This window comes from Protobothrops mucrosquamatus, unplaced genomic scaffold (assembly GCF_001527695.2).
Source record: "Protobothrops mucrosquamatus isolate PMUCROS unplaced genomic scaffold, P.Mucros_1.0 scaffold11, whole genome shotgun sequence".
NCBI classification, from domain to species: Eukaryota; Metazoa; Chordata; class Lepidosauria; order Squamata; family Viperidae; genus Protobothrops; species Protobothrops mucrosquamatus.
Window position 1 is genome coordinate 479,592 of NW_015386398.1, and position 25,115 is coordinate 504,706.

Sequence of the window (25,115 nt, forward strand, 5' to 3'; positions counted from 1 at the left end):
TAACAGATGATGCCCAGACTAGGGTGGTCTTAGGGACACATCTCAAAACAGACAGTGAGGTTGTGGATGGAGGGCACTGATTAATATCTACATTCGGATCATGATCGGGATAAAAAGAGTTGAAAACCCATTTGTTCTCCCAATCATGCGGGACCAGCATGATGCCAAGACAGTCTCCAGAGCTGGAGTAGGCCCCTGATTGAGAAAGAGAAGGCAATGCAGATTAAGAGCCCAGAGTAGCCTGTCCTATACATTTCCCTCTCCCGTCCGTGGGCTAGAGTAAGTTAAGGAAGGTACACAGAAGCAGATTAAATTCTGTCATCTCCTCCTGTCTGTGAATTTGGGCAGGAACAAAACCCAGTGTCTATGCCCAAGATGCAAAGTTCTTCACTGTCACTCTGAAAATTTCTAAGCATGCAAGATTAGCCCCACCATCAATGCAAATCCAGGATTCTCTCCAATTTCTAGGCCTGTTCGTTCCTCTTGCTAGCCAAGCTGACTTAAAGGAACCCCTGGTCTCGGGAGAGGAAGAAGCAGGGTTTCTGGCTGCAGCAGCTCCAATTACACCCACAAACAAGCCACAATGCACAATTAAAAATTCTGGATTTGTTGTATTGTGGGAGTGTTTTTCTTTTCCTCTTCTAAAGAGAAGAGACTATTCAGCCACACCCTGAAGAGATAACTTTATCTCCATTGCTGGAACACTATTCTTGGTCTGTCTTCATCTACAGATTGTGGCGATGCTGGGGGAGCAGCCGACAGCCATCAGGGACACAAGAATAGACTGCCAACATCATGTTCGCAGCTTCATTGTCTCTATCCATTTGGCGGGGGATAGAAAACCACGATCGGAGGAGGCCCCAGCTATGCTCCAGAGGACGAGAATTCAACCTTCCATCTCACAGTCAAACCTTCTCCTGGTGATTGACAACTCAAAAGGCTACTGATGATGACCGAGAGCCTTCCACTGTGGTCCAGTTTCACAGCATCTCCCATTTTTGTTTTTTTAACTTATCGACCCCGGATAACATGCCCCGCCTCCCTCCCTTTTTCACCAGCCAATCCCCCATTTGCCTCCAGCCAAGTCTCCCTGTTCTCTACCAATCACTTCACGAGTAGGAAAAATGTGACCCGTTGAGGATGTGAGAAGTGACGCTGGCAGAGCGGCTGATGCCCTGGTCCGACTGGCCGCCAGAAGCTGTGCGCCGCAGGGGTTGGGGGCTGTTCCTCAGCATGACCACATTGGAGCGGCCACTAGGAGCCGAGGAGGAAGAGGAAGAGGAGGAGGGGGATGAGGAAGGGGGATGAAGCCAGGCGGAAGGGGGCGGGGCAAGCATGGGAGGCTGCCTCCATGCGTGAGGCGCACCAGCTGTATTCTGAACTCCGTGGCTCCAATGGGAGCCGCTGCGGGGAACCGGGCGGGAGGGCCAGGGTTGGGGAGGGGCCGTGTAGCCTTGGTTGAAGGCTTCAGCTGGAATGCCTGTGAGTGCCATATTGCTGAATCCCAGACGCATACTTTCAGAGTCGAAGGCCTCTATCTCCCGGGCCTGGCGCTCCAAGAGGCTGCGGATGCGATCGGAGCGTTCATTCTGCAAGGCCAACATCTCCTCCTCGATCTGGAGAAGGAAACAAAATCAAAAAATGCACCATGACCTCAAGGGCAAGAATCCACAAACACACTTGCTTGGACACCAGCACTTGCGCTGGTGAGAAGCAGCCCTTTGTCTCACTCGGTAGCCAGCAAGGATAATCTTCTGTTTACAACCATTTGTTTAGTGGCCATTCGAAGTTAACAACGGATCTGGAAAAAGTGACTTAAGACCGGTTTTTGCACTTAGGACCGTTGCAGCATCCCCATGGTCATGTGATCAAAATTTGGGCGCTTGGCAACTGGCATGTACTTATGACTGCTGCACCGTCCTGGGGTCATATGAACACCATTTGTAACCTTTCCAGCCCGCTTCCGACAAAGTCAATGGGAGAAGCCAGATTCACTAAATGACTGCATGATTCACTTAACAACTATGGCAAAAAAGGTCATACAATGGGGCAAAGGTAACCTGCTTTGCTTAGCAACAGAAATTTGAGGCTCAGTTATAAGTCGAGAAATATCTGTACCAAGATTATTGAAAACTGGATTCAGTAACAACATCCTGTCTTTAAGACATGCAGGAAGTTGGATAAATTGCTTAATGAGGAACTGAGACCTAGCACTTAACACTTATCTGTCCTAAATTAGAGGTAACAGAGATTCCTGGCACTTGTCCCCAAAAGAGGATATGGGATGTGGCATCTGTACTCAGATCCTCACAGTTTCAATCCTGCAACTTCATAGTTGAAACTAAAGAAGCAATAAAAATAACGGAGATAGGACTTTTAGCTCAGATTATTTTTTTAAAAAAAAACACCACTTCAGAACAAAGCAACCCCATTTGCAAGAGATTTGCATTCCTAGGAATGCAAATTCCTCAGGAATTGAGGAATTAAAAGTGAAATAATTGCTTTTGTCATGCTAGAGTGATCCCGTGAGAGAACTTTTGCAAAGACAGGAGGAGCGTGTAATTGGAGTGCCCCGAATAATGCTTATTCCCAACTATTTTTCTATGTAAAAAAAAAAGGCATTTAGTGCTTTATGAAAACACAGTTCAGCATTGTTTTGCTGCCACAGCTGAAATCATCTTGGCTACTAGGAAACAGAAGGTATATGTCTCTTGTCATTCAGAATTGTGGACACCCCACAAAACCTGACCCATGAATGCCTCCGATTCATGTAGGACAGGGGTTCTCAATCTTGGTAACTTTAAGACTTGTGGACTTCAACTCCCAGAATTCCTCAGCTAGCTGAATTCTGGAAGTTGAAGTCCACAAGTCTTAAAGTTGCCAAGGCTGAGAACCCCTGATGTAGGAGGAAGAGGAGTTCTAAATCCAGAATAGAAAAATGGCATTTGAAAATGGTTGGGAGCAGAAGGAGAGAAGTAACTTCATTTCAATAGCCGCAGAAGTACAAAGCTACCACTGATCTGAAGAACAGAAAATAGAAGAGGATAATCCTAAAATTCCACTGAGTTTTTCTTACTCAAAGCAGCCATACAGATAGTGCTCGACCTGCAACCATTTGTTTAGAGACTATATGAAGTTACAACGGTACTGAAAAAAAGTTACTTCTGACTGGTCCTCGCACAAGACAATTGCAGCATCCCCACGGTCACGTGATCAAAATTTGGGTGCTTAACCACCAGGATCTCTTTAGGATGGTTGCAGCATCCCAAAGTCACGTGATCGCCATCTGCAACCTTCCCAGCTGGCAAAGTCAATGGGGAAAGCCGGATTCTCTTAACAGCTGTGTTATATACTTCACAACTGCGGTGATTTAACAACCATGGCAAAAAAAGGTTATAAAATCACGTGGGACACCCTTAATAGCTGCCTTGCTTAGCAATGGAAATTCTGGTCCCAACTGCGGTTGTAGGCCGAGGACCACCTGTATGAAATCCTCCTCAATCACAGTACAGGTAGTCCTCAGCTTACAACAACTCGTTTACTGATGACAACGGCACTGGAAAAAGTGACGTTTGACCATTTTTCACACTCATGACCACTGCACCATCTCCATGATCACGTGATCAAAATTCAGATGCTCGGCAACTGACTCATATTTACGATTGTTGTGGTGTGCTGGGAATCATATGGTCCCCTTTTACGACCTCCTGATAAGCAAAGTCAATGGAGAAGCCAGATTCACTTAACAACCATGTCACTATCTTAAGTTACTACGTTAAATGAGTCACTTAGCAACTGTGGCAAAAAAGTTGTAAAACTGGACAAAACTCACTTAAACAAACATTTCACTTACCAACAGAAATGTTGGGTTCAGTTGTGGTTGTAAGTTGAGGATTAACTGTATACTATTGTTATTCCTGCTCTACTTTCCATGGAAAACGAAAAGCAGGAAGGACTAGCATTACTGAGTGACTTCACAGGCAAGGAGAGGCACTTTATGGCTCAAAGCACAGGAGAAGATCTGCTGAGTCAGATGAGAGGTCCAGGACAGGGGTCTTGAAACTTGGCCCTTTTATGACTCGTGGACTTCAACTCCCAGAATTCCTCAGCCTAGCTGAGGAATTCTGGGAGTTGAAGTCCACGAGTCATAAAAGGGCCAAGTTTCAAGACCCCTGGTCCAGGAGAATCCAGTAGCCTTTCTAAAACGACCAATCAGATCTCTCCAGGAAGCCAATGAACAAAGCATTACTGACATGATGCCTTCAGAATGCTGTTTTCTCCTTCATGAATTCCCACTGAAGAAACCGTCGCCACACCCAACAGGAGCAAGCCTCATAAAGCACTTTTTGGGGGGAGGTTAAGTCTTCAACAGCCCGACAGTTGGCCATTGCTAGAAACCTGGAGCTACTATCCTGTGCAGAAATGCTGTGACACGATTGTCTTTCTCCTGAATAAACAGAATGATTTCTACTTCTTTTATTAAATTTGGAGGCTGCCCAACTCCAAATGACTCTGAATAGCTGATCCTTTAAAAAGCAAAGAACTATAAAGAGAGATTCCAGAATAAAAGTGGTTTCCATTCTTGATTGATTTTCGCACATACTTTAGGGCAGGGGTAGGCAACCTTGGCTCTTTTATGACTCTGGACTTCAACTCCCAGAATTCCTGAGCCAGCCAAGCTGAGGGGAAAGGGAGAGGTTTCCAAGCTGAGCCATGCTGGCTCAGGAATTCTGGGAGTTGAAGTCCACGAGTCATAAAAGAGCCAAGGTTGCCTACCCCTGCTTTAGGGAAAGCTGATCAAGCTTTTTCAAAAGGAATTATCTGTACACTACGATCAATATGAACACCATTCAACCACTGTGATTTTTCTGTTCCAGAATGTAGTTCACGGGGGAATATCATCCACAAAGCCCAGAACAGCTCATCTCAGACTACAGCCTGGAAAGTGAAATTATTTACACTACAGTAATTAAGAGTGCTGATTCTCACAGGGCCTCTGAAGTGATTATGGATTAGCAATGGATAACTTCTTGCCTGGAGACACAGTGTGAGGTCAGGTCTCAAGGACAAGGATTCTGTTCTAGGCTGCCAGGTGGGGACAGTGACATCCAAAGGCAAAAAGAAAAAAGAAAGAAACCAGGAATGTCAGTATGAGGGGTCAAAAAGGGATATCAGAAAGTCCTCTTTGGCTCAGGCTGTTCCAAACCCCCTGAAGCCCCACCCACTTTTTTATATATATGGTCTCCAACAGTTTCTTCGAGGGACTGTAGCACTCAACAGAAAAAGCTAGTTCATCTTTAGTTTAGTACTAGTTTAGTTTAGTACTAAGAGAATAAATACCTTAGATTTGCATGGTGGAGAACAATTCACATCTGGGACCTCTTGAGTGGGATTGAAAATGGGGCCATGGATCTGGGTGGGTGCTGCAATATCTCTGGACCCCAAGCTCCACAGGCTTTTTCCTGGAGAGGCAGGGAGAGCAGGAAATACTTACTCTTTGCTCTAGGAGGGCCCTGCGGATAGACACCCGCTGCTCCAGCTCCTTGATCTCACGTTCATGCTGGGCCTCGGTGTGGATCTTGATTTTGCTCTGATAAGCGTTCAGCAGCTCAAGCTCCTGCTGCAGCTGCATCCTTAGGACTTGGTATTCTGCCTCTTGAGTTTCATCCAAACGCAGCTAGGAAGAAAGGAAGAAGGCGACATAAGGCCCTGCACTACAAAACCCATCCTTAGGATAGAATGGTTCTTAAAAGGACAAGACTAGCTTGGCCTCCGAGTCTTCATAATCCGTGCTTCCTATGCTTCTGGAATGGGCCCTGGCCTCAAACTATTACAGGGGACTCCGTCTGGCCTGTCTGCTTTGCATAACTGTTGCTGGGGGGCGGGCTTGCTACCTCAAGATGATTATATATCGAAACTCCTGTTTGTGGTAGGGCTCCCTAGTTGACAACGGCTAAAAATTCTACTAGCTGAGCATCTCCTATCTCAACAAAGGACAATGGGTACCTCTGGGATTTGCCTATTCTGTTTGGGAAGCACCTCCTACCTGCCCCAATAAAGAGTCCATTTTAATACCAAGCAACTGCTGTCATGTTCACGTTGCTTATGGAGTCAGGAGATCAAAGCTGATATTCGTTACGCAATTATGGCAAAGGGAACTCTATTAGCCCCAGAACTTTAAAACTAGTCACCCACCTCAGAAGGGGTTTCTTTGGGAGTGAAGATGCTACAGAGAAAGGCATGCTTCGGAGCCCTGTGAACAAGGGCCCCATTGCACAATGGACATTGTGGTTTGGCAGCCAGCCTCTTTGCAAGGAAGCCTTGGGGGGACTACAGTTTGGGGAGCAAGCAATTACGGCTCTCTAAAATGTGGGCTATTCTCAGCATCTTCTCTTCCATTGTTTCTTTTGGGAAAAAACAAGACAATTAAACTGGTATAAAATCAAAGCAATGTTTTAAGGATAAATCATTCTCTCGGGCTTTATTCAAGGTAGATTAAATTCTACCTCAAGGGGTCAACCCATATCCAATGGGATTGGTCATTTTATCTCCAACTTTTGCTGGCCAAAGCTGGGGGAAGGGGGATGAGGATGGAAAGAAAAACTGAAAGAAGAATTGGTTGGGGTCTAGGATTCAAAGCATGGTTGGAAAACGCTCTTCTCCGTGGACAGAGGAAGGGCCGACTCCTCCCTCTCTCCCACCCAGGGGGAGGGCAGCGCGGGGTACCTACGGCCTGGGTGGAGAGCATTTCATTGATGCTGTGGTCGTACTGCTCGGCTAAGATGGCCAGCTTGCGGGTCTGCTCATCCTTCAGACGCTTGAGGATCCCCTTGTGCTCGCTCTTTGGGGTGGTCTCCAAGAGGTGGTTGCGAAGGGCCTTGTATTGCCGCGTCTGGATCTTACAGGTGTCCTGAAACTGCTTTTTAATTTGCAGTTCTTTGGACTAGGGTAGCAAGAGGAGGAAGAGGAGAAAAAGGGGGAAAACAAGAAAACAAAAACAACAATGCCAGTGACCAGAGGAGAGAGAATGAGAATTGCAAATAAAGAACAAATGCAAAAGGAAGAAAGGAAAGAGAGAGAAAGAGAGAGAGAGAGAGAGAGAGAGAGAGAGAGACAGGAGCATGTATTAGACAAACAACTCCCACCAGTGGGGTTTTGGTGGGAATAAACGAAATCTAGTTTTACCTAGTAGTTTTACCATTTTCATGTTCCCACTTCAATCAAAGTAACATCAATATGAAATAGTTTCAGCCCAACCAAATAGCTTTAATGGAGTGAAAAGATGCCTCCTGTATTGTAGCTTGATGAAAAATAACAGAGTTGGAAGGGACCTTGGAGGTCTTCTAGTCCAACACCACCCCCCAAGTAGGAAACCCATAGTATACCATTTCAAACAAATGGTTGTCCAATCTCTTCTTAAAAATTTCCAGTGTGGGAGCATTCACAACTTCTGGAGGCAATCCACTGATTGTTCTTACTGTCAGGAATTTTCTCCTTAGTTCTAAGGTCTTAGTTCTCTTCTTGATTAGTTTCCATCCATTGCTTCTCATCCTGCCTTCAGGTGCTTTGGAGAATAGATTGACCCCCTTCTCCTTTATGGCAGCCCCTGCTATCATGTCACCCTCCAGTCCTTCTTTTCACTAGACTAGACATACCCAATTCAAACTAGAAATACCCCAAATGGGATTTGCCTCATGAAACAACAATGCAGTATGCATTGGCTGACATTGCCCGTGAGGTAGCTTCAAGTAACAGGACCAGGAGGGCTTTCTTTCTGCCTAAAACCCCATAAGGGTTAAATGGCATAAGGCTGCATGGAAAAAAACAACGGAACGAGTTGATGAAGAAGCTTCATATATGCCATTATGCGAGGATGGCAACCTTGGCTCTTTTATGACTCGTGGACTTCATAGGTCCTAGTGCCTACCCCTGCACTAGGACAATGGGAACAGGAGGGGAGACCCGCTAGAAATTCTCTACAGAAGGTGCAGGTAGTCCTCGATTTACAACCATCCATTTAACGACCATTCAAAGTTACAACGGCGCTGAAAAAAGTGACTTACAACCAATCCTCACACTTACGACTGTCACTGCATTCCCACGAACAAAATTCAAGCGCTTCGCAACCAACATTTATTACAATGGTGGCAACGTCCTGAGGTGATGTGATTGCTATTCGTGACCTTCCTTGCTGGCTTCCGACAAGCAAAGTCAATAGGGGAAGCCGGATTCACTTAATGGCTGCACGATCCACTTTAACAACTGCAGTGATTCGCTTTACATCCGTGGCAAAAAAAGTTGTAAAATTGGGTACGGCATAGTTAACAACTGCCTTGCTTAGCAATGAAAATTCTGGTCCCAATTGTGGTCATAAGTCAAGGACTACCTGTATTATGAACTGAGAAGCAGCTAAAGGGTAGTTCTAGCTAGTTCTCCCCAGTGCCCTTGATTCTATTTCCTATTTATCTATGTTTGGCTGACAGCCAAAAATGCTCCAGGAGAGAAATTTACCAGGGTCCTGCTTGCTCAAGAGGACTTAAACCTTGGACAAACATTCAGTAAATATTTGCTTGTTTGTTTCTTCCCGAGTTATCAATGATCATTCCTGAATATAAAAAAGCACAAATGAATGATATGCCAGATTCTGAACTATATACGCACACCTTGATGTGTGCCAAACAACTGCGTGTTGCATGTCTGTGGAGATTCTCTGTCAACCAACAGTCAGTTGGCTCAAAGGTGCTTTTTCAAAAGGCCACTGGACTGTTTTTTCCTTGAGGAAGAAGTACAAAACGTTTGAAACTTCATCATTTCTGATGGCGGGGGAGGTGTGGAAGGATAGGTGCTGATCAGATGGTGGGGGTAGAAGGATTGCATTTCTTTGAAGTCATCTGGTCATCAACACTCTCCCTGAGAGCTCTTCAGGCCATTTGGGGGCTTATCTTTGCCCTCAGAGTCACCTGAAAGAGAGTGCAATTGGTTGTGGATCACCTACCTCCAGTCTACAACGCAGCCCTTGCAGCAGTTCCAAGAAGACTCCACAACCAATTGCACTCTGATTCCAGTGAGCCTGAGGGCAAAGATAAAACTCTCAAGCGGCCTCAACAGCTCTCAGAGAGAGTGCTAACAACCAGATGACTGCACAGAAATACAATCGTTCTGATCCCCCTCCCTCCCTCCCGCCCATCCAGTCAGAACCTATCCCCAAAATTCAGTGTCAACTGTCAGTACCTATCCTTCCATCCCCCGCCCCCCACAATCACAACTAATGAAGTTTCTTGAGTGAGAAATGAAACATTTTGTCCTTCTTCCTCAAGAAAAAACAGCTTTGAAAAAGCAGCTTTGAGACAACTGCATGTTGGTTTTTCTAAAAATGCTAAAGTGGAAAATTTTCAGGGGCAAAAAATTTTCAGTGCAAATTACCATAACTGTATAAAAAATGACATCATTGCAGCTCTACATCATGGTCTAAATATAGACTGTAGGTGATATTCTCAACACCCATTCCCTAAAGAGCTGATGGCTCTTCATCCTCTATCCTGCTATGCAACAGAAAATATTCTTCATTCTCATGTTGAGGGTTGGGAAGTTTCTACAGGATACTTTTTGAAGACTTAGCTCCGTTGGGGGTAACCTGCACACACTTTAAAAATGTCCTTTTAGGTCTTCTAATCTAAACACTATCTAGGTCCCTTTCAAAATACATGTTGGAGAAGTGGAAGGAAGGATGAGAGAGCAGCTTCAGCATTAAGATTTCAAATGGAAATTGACATCACATTTTGCCTAGCAAAACCAAAAATATTATTTTTAGTCATCGACAGAACAAACTCAGCTATAGGCTGATTTTGAGAGACAAGAGTCTCTCATACAAAATGTTATGATGGACCCAAACTTCATACATTCGACAAAAATGGACCTGCAGTTACAAAGGACAAATGTCATTAATGATTTTTGAATTTTGGAAAAGTTCGGTTCTTTGGCTAGGCCTTTTAGTGATTTATTGGTTTGTCAGCCAGGCTAAAAAAAACAGTCACACCAAACAATTCAGTACAGAATTTGAACCACCTACTAGAGTTTAAAATAATTCATGAAGAATGCTTACATCAGTTTTTCCAATTTGGTGCATTCCAGTTATGTGTGGACTACAGCCCCCATTATCCATGCTAAATTGACCACATGGAAAGCGCAAAGGTAGGGAAAGTTTTGCGCAAAAGTTGATGTATCGGGCAGGAATTCACTTGACTATCACAAAACGTGATGCAGGAGATGGGGCTAGTCCAAAGTACATGGTTTGTTTGTTTTTAATACAAGCTATGTTTCCAATTGTGGTGTGAATTTTGGACACACAGAAGTGAACTTTTGAGTTGCCAAAGAAATGCTATTCTCTTTTTATTTAAACAGAGTCTAATACACCCCAAAGCTCATATTGATGAGCAAAATGTTTATTTCCTTGCATTTCTGATGACATCCCTCATATCAAAACCCACTCAATCACCTGTAATTTATGCTACGCCTAACTGCTTGAGGCTTCTTGCCTCAAGAGCAATTCTTTCATGGCTACAATCTTTCATCACTCTTTGGACAACATCTAAAATGACCCCAAACCACAAATGGTGTGGGGGGGAAATTGTCTAGATTACACATTTTTCACCTATGTATGTTATTTTAATTCATTTCATGAACACCTCATGCTTGAGAGGTCATAGAGAGAGAAATGAGGTACTAGGAATTAGTGCCTGGCTGAGGAATTTTGGGAGTTGAAGTCCACAAGCCATAAAAGGGCCAAGTTTGAAGACCCCTGAATTAAGACAACAGTGGAATGTGGAAGAACAGACCTCCACTTACACCCTCCAAATAATTTTACTTTTGGAAATCTAAAAGTACATCACTTGAGGATATTTTGTGACACAGAGTACATGAAAATAAGACATATAGCCCAGCTTTTAAGTGCCCTATTTTCTTAAAAATCAAATCACATCAAACTCAAAACTCACAATACAGAGGTGGTGACTTGTGGTGCAGAATTTTTATTTCTTTTTCCTTCAAAATTTCACATGCATCCACAACAGGGAAGGGAGAAATAAATAAACCACAGAAGAATGTCCCCCCCACACAAAATGGGAGAAATAAATTAAAAATATTTAACATAGTTTTTTAAAATGATGAAGATAGAGAAAAAAAAACAGTTCAAACACACAAAAATGGGAATACAAAATACATTATTAAAATGGACAAAATAGAATCTAGATTAATGAAAACAAGTTTGGCCAAAAAAAATAAAGGTTAAGAGGAATGCTAAAAAAATACACAAATCCATGGATGATGCAAAATTGGAATAAATTAAAAAAATCACAGATGAACCAAAAAAGGGAGAAATGCAAGGTATGTGCTTTATGCAAACATGGGACCAAAAGCCAGAATCAATGAACATGGAATTATATCTAATTTAGGATAATCTGAAATGTATTGATGGGTGAGGTTGCAAATTGGGAAGAGGGAACTGGACTAGCTACAACATGAATGGATATAAGAAACTGAAAAAATACATAGAAATGCTTAGAAGTAACCGTTCTAAAATTATGCTACCGAAATAAATAGAAATGAAGTCTGTTTCAAACTGATTAACTCTATAAAACTTGGTATTGACTGCAGTTGATGAAGAACTCAAAAAGACAAAAAATTTAGCCACGGCAAAACCAATTGTCTTAATTAACTGCTATTGAAACAAACAGGATTTATTCCCAAAGTCTCTTGGTGGTCAGTCGCATAAACATCCTGAGTGGGTTAAAAAAATACTGATTCTGTGATTATATATGTTTATATGGAATTCACTGAGCTTTTGGTTTTATTCCCTACCAAATAAATAAAACTTCTGAAAGCTAGTTAACCAACAAAATAACAAATGCAAACTAAACTGGAATTTTATGCAGCAGCTTCCCCTTATTCTTTGACAAAGTCATCCCAATGCAGGGGATTTCACAATTAAAATGGATCAAGATACTGCACTTATAAGATAAATATCTAGAGGGTATTTATCAGAAGAGAGGGACGGGTTGTGATAGTGCTTACCTGCTCAAAGTTTTTTTAAAAAAGGGAAAAAGGTGGATCCATACAAGAAAGCAGCACAAGCATTTGGGTTAGCCAGAACTCTCTGGCCTGGCTGTTAATTGGAGGTAAAAAACAGGCCTCTCCTCCCAGTGTGACAGGGTCACTAAGAAGCAAGCTGCAGGTGATTGGGGGGGAGGGGGACAAGCATGTCATACTAGCCAGTGAGGTATGTGTGTGTTAACACTTTCACCTTAAAGCTTAAGGAAATGTTTCTTGGAAATGATATGGTAGCAAAGTTTAAAAGAAGTATAAAAAGTGAAGGAAAGGGGTCTGTGATGTTATGAGGCAGTTCCCCCAAATGGGGCACACCATTCCTTGGAAGATAAGGCATATCTGGCCCCTGGGAAAGATAAGAAAAATGGAGCATCACAGTTCTGAGATCTGTCCCTGCACTTTAGAGATGGGTCTAGGTTTCCAGTTTTGTAAAAAAAAAAATATGAAAAGGTTGCTCTCTTATCTATAAGGCCTCAAACCACGCTGGGGGAAGCATTAAAAGACAAAACAACTTTGGTTTTTATGTAATTTAAAGAGGTTGCCTATGCCCTGGCTGCAGGAGACATACGTACAGAAACTTAAAATTTCATATTTAGTAATTTTTCTTCTCTTTGACCAAAATGCAACTGCCTATGCTAAAGCAAACCACCTCAATGCCAAGCCATTCACTTCAAATGCCAGCATGTGGTTTCTCATTTAAAAAGAAGAAAAAAGGGGGGGAAAAGCTACTGGATGGCCCATTATTGTTTCAAGTGAAAAAATCTACAGCAATAAGCTGTCATTTTATGAATTTCTCCCATTTTCAGTCAAATTGTATTGTTTAAAAAATGTATTAGCGCCCCTTTCCTCCCTCCATAAAAATATATATAAAACTTACCAACCTACCCACAAATACAAATATGTACATTCAAGTTCAAACTTTTAAAAAGGGGGATTGTTACATATATGGTGAAAAATGATAAATATATATATATATGTGTGTGTGTAAACATGCACACACACACACACATACCAATGGTGGAAATATATACCAACGGCGAAAGAATCACTTAAAACTAGGCAAACACTCAGGAGCTGAAAAAATTGGGTTTTCAAAACATGTTTAATTTCTCAAGCTTTCATTTCATTGTAAAGGGGGTTTCTTTTTTTCTGTGGCAGATGAAGAACTAATGTATTTTAGCAGGAATTGGAACTCAAAGCTTTTCAGAAGGTAAAAATGGCTTGAAATGAAGGCACGTATGTATGTCCTCACTGTGCAAGAGATGCTGAAGATGGGAAAAACAGCCATTACTGGATCTTTTAAATAGGGGTTACGAGAAAGAATTTGTAAGGATTGGCGAACCTGGAGCTCAACGTCTTATCCCAGATGATGGAAATAGGAAATATTTGGCCCTCCCAAATAGCTGACTCAAAAGGGATCAGGTGATTCTTTCCTCGTTCACACAATGGACACAAGACAACCCCCCCCCCCATCCATCCCCAATATATAAACAATCAGAGCTTGCACAAGGTTTGGTTCTCCTCTCTGCCCATATTAAAGTTTCTTTAATATGGGCACATATTAAACACATCCTGCCCAGAGCTTCCTGGTAACAAGACAGCAAAACATCAACAAACCTTGGAGGGAGGAAAAAAAATGGCTTTGAGAGTAAATACTGAAAAAGTGCTTCTGTCTGATTGCCCAGAGTTCCGGAAGCTGGCCCACGGCACGGAATATTGCATGGAAGAGACAGGATGCAGCAATTCAACTGGAATGGCTTGTTTCACAATGCTAGGCAAGGTGTAGAAACCCAAGGTACTGAGGGCGGTTATCTCCAGGGCTTCCTGACAGGGAGGGACTCACGCACACGACCACTACTTCTAGTCGACCGTCTCACTGGCCCGCTGGATCGGCCTCCGGGCCTGGCCGCACGGGCCACCAAGCAGGGGATACGGCTGGGCTTTTCCTCCCTCAAGACATACAAGCCCTTGAGGCAGTGAAGCATGGAAGGGGGCAGCTGAGCGCAGATCACCTTGGTGAGAATCCTGTTGAGGGTACGGATCGGTTTGGCAAGGAGAGAGAGGATCCGGTGGTGCCAAGGGAGGGATGGCTGCCACTGGCGGGATAGCACTGGGATACGACTCCGGAAGTTGCCTTTGTTTGTTTTGGGGAAGAGGCGGAAGAGCCCCTGTTCGCTAACCAGCCCCAGGCGCTGTAGGATGCGGAAAACCGGGCGTGGGAAATGCAGGAGAGCCAAGAGCAAAAACCGACGGGCGTGGCGGGGGAATCCCTTTAGAGTGCGCCTGGCCAGGGCCCCAAGGAGATAAAGGGGCAGGAAAACCCAGGGAGAAGCTAAGAGGTAGGAGGCCAAAAGAATGACCGGAACATACAGGCGCCCCCTGTTGGCACTCAACCCCACCACGCCCACCGTACCCCCCAACTTGATAAGAAGAAGAAAGGAGGACCCGGAGAGAAGAAAAACAGAGTGCAACAGGGTGTATGTAACCCCCAGGCCCACTAAGAATCCTTCAAGGGCCAGGAGGATATCTTGAAAACTGCCCCCCTGGGCCCAGAGAGCAGCGAGCAAAAGCAGGAGAGTGGGGGCACAAGGATATGCAGAGACCAACAAGGCCAAAGCCACACAGAGAACATGGGGCAGAAAGGTTGCCACAGGAGGGGCCCCTGGATGGGACTTGCCAGCCCCCTGTTGACTGTAAGGATCGTCACTGGCTGGGCAGCCATCACCTGATCCTCTCAAGGACCCCTCCTCAAGGATAGTGGGGAGAGACGGAGTGTACAAATCCTCTGTGCACAGAAATGGCTCTAGCTCATCATCGGCTTCTTGGCCATCAGGCTCGGGAGCACCTGGTCGCCCCCAGATTGGCAGCAGAGCCTCAGAAGCGTCTCTGCAGCCATCCAGCTCTCCAAGAAACGTCTGGTGGAGACCTACATCGGTAACTCCCTTGCTATATACTTCTTGCTGTTTTAGGCTTGCCATAGAATAGTCTAAAATCCACCCTTTGCTGCTTGACCCTAAGACATCGTGATCCTCCCCGTCAAGCCCGAGACACTCCTGTCTTTCCTCCAAAATTGCTGCTTCCTGCTCATCTGGAATTATATCTGCCATGTAGGGCCAATCTGGCTTCGCCTCTCCGCAATCTCTCATTTCTGACATCAAAGACTCTACGCCCTGATCCCTCAAGCCTAGAACGCCCTTCTGTGACCACTCTTGGACATGAGACCCAGCATGCACTGCTTCCAGCTCTGGAGTTTCCTCCTCTTGATTGCCTTCCTGGACCACCTGTTCGTGACTGTCTAGCGCAGGCTTAAAAATGTTCTTTGTATATGTATACTTCCCTAAAAGGTCTGGATATTTTCTTCCCACATTTACTACCTCAGCTTCGCCCTGAGTTGACTCCAAAACCTCTCCAACATGTGTGCCATCACCTGGATCATCACAAACACAATCTGATTCCAGGACGTCCAACTGACATCCTTTGGGATCTAGATACTCAGTGGGCACGTATTCCAAATCTGCCAGATGCTCATGATCCCCCGCCATACTGTCACAAGGATCACACCCACCCAAAAGGTCCTGTCCAAAGTCTAGACTTTCAGCCTCATATCTGTCCATTTCTGTCACCCACGAGTGCCCCTGCCCTGACTCCAGAATTCCCACAACCTGCCCTTCCGGGCACAACTGGCAGCAAGGCGGGGTGTAGGTAGCACCTACTTTGAGGCTTTTAGGCTGTTGCCGGACCTCCATGGCATGCTTCTGGCGCAGTTCCTGTTCACGACGTTTATTGTATTCCAGCTGGTTTGACAGCTCAGTTTGGTGTTGCAGACGGGTAAGCTCTGTGCGGGTACGCTGGACAGTATGAAGGTGACGAAATTCCAACTCCTGGGTGGACTCATGCTGGCGCAGCAACATGGCACACTCCAGGTCCTTCTGTGTTTGTTTCTTGTTCAGTTCCTGGAGGTGGGGGATGGGGAAAGAGAGCAGTCAGAATGTCATGTTCCATAAAGAATATCTACGGTTCCAATACATATGAAATACTCAGCATTTTTCTTTCTTTTGTCCAAAGACTTCCAGTGACTTCCCTCTTCTCTAATGGCCTGACGACAGCAACTCTTTTTCATTACCCTTGGGCAGTATCCTATTTGCATTAGTGAACAGTGAGTGAGTGATTAAAACTAGAAGCTGTACCCTGTAAAACTCAGCCTCACAGTAGTTTCTAATCCTTATGGTTTGTGAAAGATGTCAGAAAATGGTCATCACCTGAACTTGGAAGGATGCAAGCATGAGAACTGGATTTTAAGTGTTTTGAGAGCTGGACATGCGGTTGAAATGGAATTAATTCATTTCTTAGTAATTCTCTCAAATAGAATTGCTTCATTCCTAGCCACTCACTGGGTTCACCCTTACACAAAAGCAGTAATCTATGGTTAATGGATGGATGTGGATGATTGGGGATACAACAGCTGTGTGTCCCCGTCCCCCATCTCTAACCTTTTTCCGTGTCAAAATTTATTAGTTTCTCAGAATATAAAATATAAAACACAGAAGAAAATGAAAACAATGGGAAACTAGGGGAGGGGAAGAGGAAAAAGTGTGGGGTAGAAAGTGTTTTCCCCCCCCCAACCTCCTCTTTTTGAGAAGGTGGCTGAGCTAGATCTTCATGGGGCTTTGGAGAAAAAGTTATCTAGCTACCTTCCAATCAGGATTCGGAGTTAGGACATACTTTTAGACCTGAGAGAGCTTTGGCTACACCTGTTGACCACTAGAGGAGAGAGAATTGGGGAGGCCAATCATTCTTTTTGGTCTCCCAGCAGCTTTCGATACTATCAGCCATGATATCCTTCTGGACCATCTAGGGATTGGGAGTGGCTCTCCTCCTTTCTCTGTAACTGGGTTTAGCTGGTGTTGGCAGAGAGCTCAAGCCCAAGACTTTCGACACACAGGGTGGATTAGATCTCAATGCACCTCACACATACTCCAATGTAGTAGCTACACAGGACTGCACTGATTTGGGGTCAGATATCATGACTGATTATGATCTCCAACTGTTACGTCTTGACTCTGGGCTGACCAGGTGATTATCTCAAGGTCTTGTTCCACTCCTTGAGGCTGTGTAGATGTAGATGGGTAGAAACACCCAACCCTGAGAAGACCAAGTGGTTTTGAGTATGTGGACTACCCAGGTCTGGAGATATTCCATCTTTAGTCTTGAAAGGGCTAATACTTCCCCCCTTCGGGACTGTAGCACAATTTGAAGATCTTCATGGACTCACAACTGCTCAAACAGCTGGTGGCAGTTGTGGCCAGGAATACATGAAAGCTGCATTTACCAACAGACTTCCAGGTGCAATTTAAGGTGCTGCTTATCTCTCTTCCTCTCTCTTTCTAAAACTCTCATTTCCATAACCTTTAACTGGGTGAAATGATGCTTTAGGCAACTATTTTTGAACCAAGGCTCCCCATATGGATTAATTTGCATAAAGTATACAAAATTAGAGACCTGCAACTCCCATGGAATTGAAATTTGGCAAATTTTAAAAAAACATTTTATGACATCAAAATTATCATAAAACAGTTTATGACATAATACATAATGTCATAAAATATTTCCTGTGCTGATGTCTGATTGTGCTATACAGTTCAACATGGGCAATTTTTCCAGTGAAGACACTACATTAGACCTTCTGCCATTCAGGAATCTGGTAAGGAAACATCTCTGAAAGGATGACCTGATGGGTCACCGGTTGTCTAGTTACCTATAAATGTCCTTCGTGGCATGGCGGATTATCTGCTCATCCCATGACTAGCTACAGTCAACATGTTCTGGTTCCTATTTATTCAGACAATGTTATCCGATGGGACCAAAAGAGTCGGGGCTTTGTCTTCTAAAACAACCCCCCAAGAGTCATACAGCCTCCAATCTGGCACAATTTAAACAAAACCTGGCTGTTCTCCAGGCCTTGGACTAAAGTTGATGGCAGACTCCTCTTAATTAGGCTGTGCTATTTTTCTCTGAACGGTTTCTATATATGGTTTTGTATTGTAATATTTTAAATGGTTTAATATTATACCCTGTGGAGAGTTGCTATGGAATTGGGTGGCCTAACTTCATTTAATTAGTGGACATTTAATTAATAAATAAAGAGCTTGCAAAGGCAGACATTCAAGTAACCGTTCATTATGCCAACTCTTTCCAAAGAGATACGGGTGGAAAAATGGGCACACAATTTAGCCTGCCCAACACATCCACCCCCCAGAGTACATCTCCTGCAGTTTTGCTTTTCAAACATAGACCAACATCCCCTTCCTGCTCCCACCAGGCACCAATTACTGGTCCCCACCTCCCGCAGCAAATCTTGGTCCAAGTTATGGCGTGCCAGCAGCATCTTGCGTTTGTATTGGCGGCATTGTAGCTCAAAGTATTGCCGCTGGCGCCGCAAAAGGTTGGCCTCTTCTTCAGCCTGATAGTGTTGCATATTCTCTTTTTGTCTCAGCAACCATTCCTGCTTTTCCCGCTTGGGTGTGCTCTGATTCTCCTGCAGCTCCTGCAAAAGGAATAGTGGGAAAAAGTGAACACTCCTTTGTTGGCACATTGAGCTAAGCTTTGGCTGTTGAAGGGCAGCATGTTCACAAACTGCGCTAACCGAGTTCATCCAACACGCTAACACACAATGCAGTACACCACTGAATTATGGTTAACGTGACGTGCAAATTTAGATGTGGGGAAGTACAGTAATCTCCCCTCCTACATTTGTGTACAAGACTGGAAAAAACTGTAGGTAGATTCCTCTCAATTTGGTCAGCCCAGGGATTTTGGAATACAGGTCTCATTATCTCTAGTTCACATACCAAGATGTATATTGGGGAAAGCTATCTTGACAAACAGTTTATGGCTGGAGGTAACAGGTGCAGAATTCCAAAAGAATGCTTGTAAAATATACCTGTGGGCAAGTGTTTGTTTCCTTTTTAATATACCATTTTGTTTTTGTCCCGGAGCAACAAAAAACATGGAGGACATAAAACCCCGACTTTCGGAAATGTCTCTCCATGTTCGCCACATTATATGTTTGCTCTGCCTATAAAAATCCTTATTGTGTGACTCTCAGGGAAACAATTCTATGCTATTTCTATCTTTTTCTTCAAAGATACAGGCTGCATACTTAGGAACTGTCAGCATGACAGCATAAATCTCACTTGGTTATTTCTGGTCTTTTAGGACATGTTATTTCCCACATATTCCTAAAGACCAGTTGAATATTTTATCTTCCCTTACAGAAGGAATTTGCAGCATTATATATGAAATAAAACAAATCAAAATAAGAAAGGCTTCATAGTCACAGGCAGAGGTAAGGTGGCAAATGGAACTTTGGAAAGTCAGCTGCCAACTATTATGGGATAATGAAGTTTGGCTTCCTGCTGCTATGTTTCGCCACCCTTCAAATCAGGGTACCTCTTTCAGCTGCTCCTTCCGTAATTTATATTGGCGCTTCTGTGATTCAAGTAAGTTGCCCAACTCCTTCTTCTGTTGACCCAAGATATGTTGCTGAAATTTTTTCTCTTCAGCCAGGGCAGCTTTTGCCTGCAGAAGTAGGAGGAGTGGTCAGGGTCACCAATGATGGAAGTGGAACAGAAAGACAGCTTAGCCATGCCTAGGCTTGCATGCATACTGACAATTTTGTACATAGTCAGAAGATAGCAATAGCATTTAGACTTAAGCACCACTTCACAACCTTTACAGCCCTCTCTAAGCGGTTTACAGAGTCAGCCTATTGCCCCCCAACAATCGGGGTCCTCATTTTACCAACCTCGGAAGGATGGAAGGCTGAGTCAACCTTGAGCCGGTGAGAATCGAACTGCTGAACTGCTGGCAGCCAACAGCCAGCAGAATTAGCCTGCAGTACTGCATTCTAGCCACTGCACCACCACAGCTCATCCAAAGGGGGAGAAAAACTAGACATTACTGCACATGTGACTAATAACCTTAAACCATCCTTTAGAGCAGAGGTCCCCAAACCCCGGGCTGTAGCCCGTTGGGAACCAGGCCTCTAAAGCGGAGGGTGAGTGCACAAAGTTTCATTTGCGCACATGCAGGATTTAGGTTGCATGTGCAAAATCATTCCCCCCTCCTGAAACCGCCAAAGCCACTGGCAACAGTTAGTGGAACCAAATAGGTTGGGGACTCCTGCTTTAGAGAGAATTGGGATTCCTAGTATGGGAAAGTGTACAATTCGACCTCTGGGAAGAAATGGCAAAAGGCAGTGGAATGAAGAGCCAGTGAGTAGATTGTCTCTTTGTAATTCCTCTCCGGACAAGGAGAGAACTTGAGATTGCCCACAGGTGTCCCCAACAGTTTGCTTCTCAGGAGGAGACCGCAAGACTGCAATCTCTGGTAGATTTAGAGCTCTGTGAGATGAGCTAGGAGCTATTAAGGATGGTAGGTTTGCATATTTCTTTATCTAATCACTTTTGGAAACTGCTTGTGGACTGCCGTTCAGCTATTAGGAATCTTTGGATTGGCTAGTTCAGGGATAGGCAACCTTGGCTCTTTTATGACTGATGGACTTCAACTCCCAGAATTCCTGAGCCAGAATTCTGGGAGTTGAAGTCCATCAGTCATAAAAGAGCCAAGGTTGCCTACCCCTGGGCTAGTTTTACAGCACTGGATGAGTTTCCTTCAATCCTTAGTGGGAAAAAATTTAAATACAAATTTAAGGACTTAAAATAATTCTTTTGGAATAAACAGCAAAATATGATTAAAATGTTGATTTTGGAAAGTTGCAAGTTGATGAAGGGCCAAAATAGATTTGAAGTAAAATTTGGGAATTAATTGCAAGAATCCTTCCTGTGGGAAGATTATTTTGTTTTGAATTCATCTAAAAAATCATGATGGAGTAAGATTGAAAGTTTAATATTAAAGGGAACCAAGAGGAGCTAATGATTATAATTAAAAAGGAACTTAAATTTGAGTTACTAATATAGAATGAGGCAAAAATTTTAATATGGGATACACTGAAAGATTGTCTGGAACAATGTCAACTTTACAAGTGTCTGCCTCTAGTTAGACCAGGGGTCTTCAAACTTGGCCCTTTTATGACTTGTGAACTTCAAGTCATGCCTGGCTGAGGAATTCTGGGAGTTGAAGTCCACAAGTCATAAAAGGGCCAAGTTTGAAGACCCCTGAGTTAGACTATTTCAAGGATGTTAGGAAAGAGGAACAGGTTTTACTTGACAAGAGTGAGACTGAGCTGAAAGTGGATTTAAAAATTACAGCTACAAGAATGATATGGAAAAAGATATTCTGGATATACAAAGAAACTGGCTAATGTCTTAATAATTAAAAGGGATAATATACTAAGAGAGTAATTTTCTTATACTCAATTTACCAAAGAAAGCTTTGAAGAATTTTGTAGAGGGGGAAAAAGAAAATATGAAAAGAAGTTAAGTTCTAGGACATTATTTGAATGGATCAAGATTGTTAAAAGGAAAGGGAAGGGATATCAAGTTGGCTTATTTGTTCGAGATTAAAATAGATAAGTTGTTGTCTCTGGAAATCCCATGGTGAACGTTTGCTGACTAGAACTGAAACGACAAGAGATGGGAAGCGGAAAGAAGAGAACATGTGCTGTATTTTAAGATAAGGTAATGAGTTACTAAAATTGTTTACACCTGTGATGAAGCAGAAGTATTTTTTGTAGTTTTTTTTATTATATTCTGATTTTTGTTTCTTTTCTATTTTTATTTTTTCCCCTTTTCTGCACTTTCTATATTTTCTTTGTATTTTATTTTTTTTAGTTGTATTAGTTTTTAATCTCTAATTGTAATTGCTAATAAAATTATTATAAAATAATTGTACAATTGGTACAAGGCATAACAACTTATTTCTTGACAACCAGCAGAATTGGTTTGTAAACACCCTTGTCCTTATTATTCAGTTCCTTGGGGGGGGGGGGGAGGATGTTTTAGTTTTAAAGAATAGGTCAGATCCAAGAGCAAACGGGTCTGTTATGATAGAACCTATTTCTGTTTGGGATAATTGATCTCCTTGGTTTCGATGGCAAGTTAATACTGGTCTACCAAAATGACCAGATTACTGCTGATGTGGCCAGAAGGAATGGGAACAATCAGAACAGTATGAGTTAATCAGGGAAGCTCTTCCCAAGCAAACCTGCAACACTTTATTTAATCTCACAAGAGTTGTGTATACATTTGTATGAGAAGGAGTAATCAAAAGGAAATAGGGGAAATAATTATTTCAATTTGGAGATAGTCTTTCACCAAGGATTAAAAATGTGCCACCTACAACAGTTGCCAGTACTTTGGTGACACCCCTGAAGGTGGTGATCAGCTTAATGGATGGTAAAAATACTGAGGTTTCATGAGATTACTATTCATTTGCAAGATTTCAATCTTCTCTTAAGAGACTGCAGTATTTCAGGCAAGAATGCTGAAATGTCACAAAATTAGTATTATTCCTTCCTTCCTTCCTTCCTTCCTTCGAAAGAAGCTGTTTTAGTGCCTACCATACTAAAAGGGGTTTAATTTTTGCATTAACCTGACATGAGGTTCCCACTGCAACCTGTTCTGGAGGCCAAAGTTTCCCACCTTCCCACTCTCCTAGGAATTTTTTGTAGTTTCTATTCCTTTGGCCAAGTGATCTTCCATCTCCCTATCCAAGTCTCCCATCCTCACCTCTTTCTCAAAAATAGCCTGATGCTTCTTGGCCAGTTTTTCAGCCTCAGCTGAAAAGTTGTTGCGATGGGCCTCAAGCTCTTTGTCGAGACGCAGCTGGTGCTCATCCAGTTCAGCCCGCAGTTTGTTCTCCAAAGCCAGCAACTGTTTCTGATGTTGACGCCGCATCCGTTTGTAGCCACTCATCTGATCCCGCAGTGCTGAGTCTTGCTCATGCTCCTGGATTTGGCGAGTCACCTGAAAGGAAGAAAAGAGGAAGAGAGAAACAAGAAAATCTAATTTAATCCAAAATTGTGAAATATAAACAACACCATTCATGGGTTTATTACTGGACAAATCTTGCCATGGGGTAAGAGGAACAATACACTGAAGTGTTGTGCACATTCAGATCCGAAGCAGGCAAGGATCTTCTGATCTGGTACGCGCGTCTTCTCACTCCCCGTTGGCTGATCCTTAAAGAATCTTACTTTTTCCTGGATTTGAATGGTGCCTGAAGGTGCTCAGGAAAAATTCCAGTCAAGGGGAGGTTAGGGTGATGGGAGACAGGGCAACAGTAGGCAGTTTCTCACTACCAATGGCACAGCGCAAGACCAAGAAAAGGCACGACTTGTTGAAGGAGCCTCCAAAAAGTAGAAAAAGAGTGTTCACACTGGATCCTATGTACCCTTGTGCACTTCTGATCCAACTATAGTACGCCACTAGTGCACAGAATTTCCCCTTGATGGTAAAGAAACCTAACAGTTTTTCATTCAAGATGACTCAGCTTAGATCAACAAATAAAGGAGTAAAACAGGACACATATATAGAAGAGGAACACTCTTCTACTGCAGTAACATGATTCTTATTTTGGCATAATGATTATTGTTCTTTTGACATAGAAACCATATGAAAACTGAATTCAGCTCTGAAAGGATTCAACACAGAAAAACCAAGAAAAATACTGAATCTCCCAAACATGCCCTCACTAAAGCCCCAGCTCTGTCCACCTGGTATGGTTCTACTCACTTTGCATCCTTTCCTTTCTTTCTGCAATCCTTACCACTATCATCATCCAAATATTAAATATCACATCTAGCTTCTGAAAGTTTGCCACCCCCGCAAAAGCTGTGTTCTAAATTAAATAATGAAATAATCAAATTATTAACGATTCAGAATTTCTTTAATTGCATGGGATTTAATGAAGCAGCTGTCTTAAGAAACAGAAACATTCACATTTTAAATAAATATTGCTGACCTCTCTTAGAAAATTGTTGAAAAAAATGTTCTCAATACAAAAGGTGTAGATTTCTGGCACTTATCCACTGTTCCGGTCTTACCAAAAGAAACTTTAAACTATTTTGTTTGATTGGCTCCTAAATAATGTTAAAAATAATCACAGTTTCCAAAGCCATCTTGCTCACCATGAATATACTTTTTTTTTAACAGGCAGAACTACGGCATTTCAGGTAGATTTCTTTCTGTCCTAATTTTCTCTGCTTCTTCCTTAACAATTGCACTGCAGCAAATTCCTACAGAGAGCTCCAGATGCCACAGACATTGAAACTTTACTAATACATTAAGAGAAAGGAAGAAGAAGGTTTTGTAGGCAGCACCACTAGCAATTTATGAAGCCACCAGGAAAGGAACAAGGCTGGCAAAACAAAAATGAAAGGACCGCATCCAACTGAGATCACGTTTTGTGTAGGGGTGAAGGTGCTGGACCAGAAACAAGGAAACTATGAGTTCTAGTCCTCCTTTAGGCATGAAAAGCAGCCAGTGACTTTGGCCACACTCTTAATCAGCCAACCCATGTCACAGGGTAGTTGTTGAGGGAAAAATAGAAGGCGTGACCCTTCCCTTCCCTGTTGAGGGAAAAATAGAAGGCGTGACCCTTGAGTTGTACAAAATATGAAGGCAGGATATGAATCTAATAATACAATAAAATATAAGCAAGTTTCTCCCCTCACCAGAGAAGCTGTACGAATGGTGGCAAAGTGATCTCGGTTACGGCAGTAGGCACGACGTCGGGCGGCTGACGATGAGCTCTGGGGCTCCATTTCCGGCTGGTAGGGATCATCATACAGATTGTCATGGCCCTGAAAAGCATTAAAAAGCACGTAAGAAGCTATAGGCCTTAGCTTCTAACACTGCCTCTGCACATTTTCCTTTAAAAGGCACATACAGAATATAGAGCTGGGAGATCAAACAGGACTTCTCTATGAATAATTTAGGATTAGCCAGTTTTAGGAAATGGAAGTGTGAAAGAGAGTGGAGCAGGACCACAAACTGTTATAGAGAGTACTATAGAAGGCGTTCCAAGATTTCAGAAGTTTAAAGTAATATAGT

The 25,115-nt window shown here is 43.1% G+C and overlaps 1 protein-coding gene across 1 annotated transcript in view; it reads right to left on the bottom strand.

Moving 5' to 3' along the window:
* Nucleotides 1–1,109: 1,109 nt before the first annotated feature.
* Nucleotides 1,110–25,115, bottom strand: part of TAOK2 (TAO kinase 2) — a 30,086-nt gene continuing 6,080 nt past the window's right edge. The window contains exons 12-19 of the mRNA XM_015810527.1: nt 24,737–24,865; nt 22,791–23,027; nt 19,552–19,680; nt 18,443–18,646; nt 15,816–16,055; nt 6,731–6,943; nt 5,495–5,677; nt 1,110–1,616 (exon numbers count right to left, since the gene is read on the bottom strand). Coding sequence (XP_015666013.1) covers nt 1,110–1,616; nt 5,495–5,677; nt 6,731–6,943; nt 15,816–16,055; nt 18,443–18,646; nt 19,552–19,680; nt 22,791–23,027; nt 24,737–24,865 — 1,842 coding nt within the window. The remainder of the gene's footprint in view (nt 1,617–5,494; nt 5,678–6,730; nt 6,944–15,815; nt 16,056–18,442; nt 18,647–19,551; nt 19,681–22,790; nt 23,028–24,736; nt 24,866–25,115) is intronic.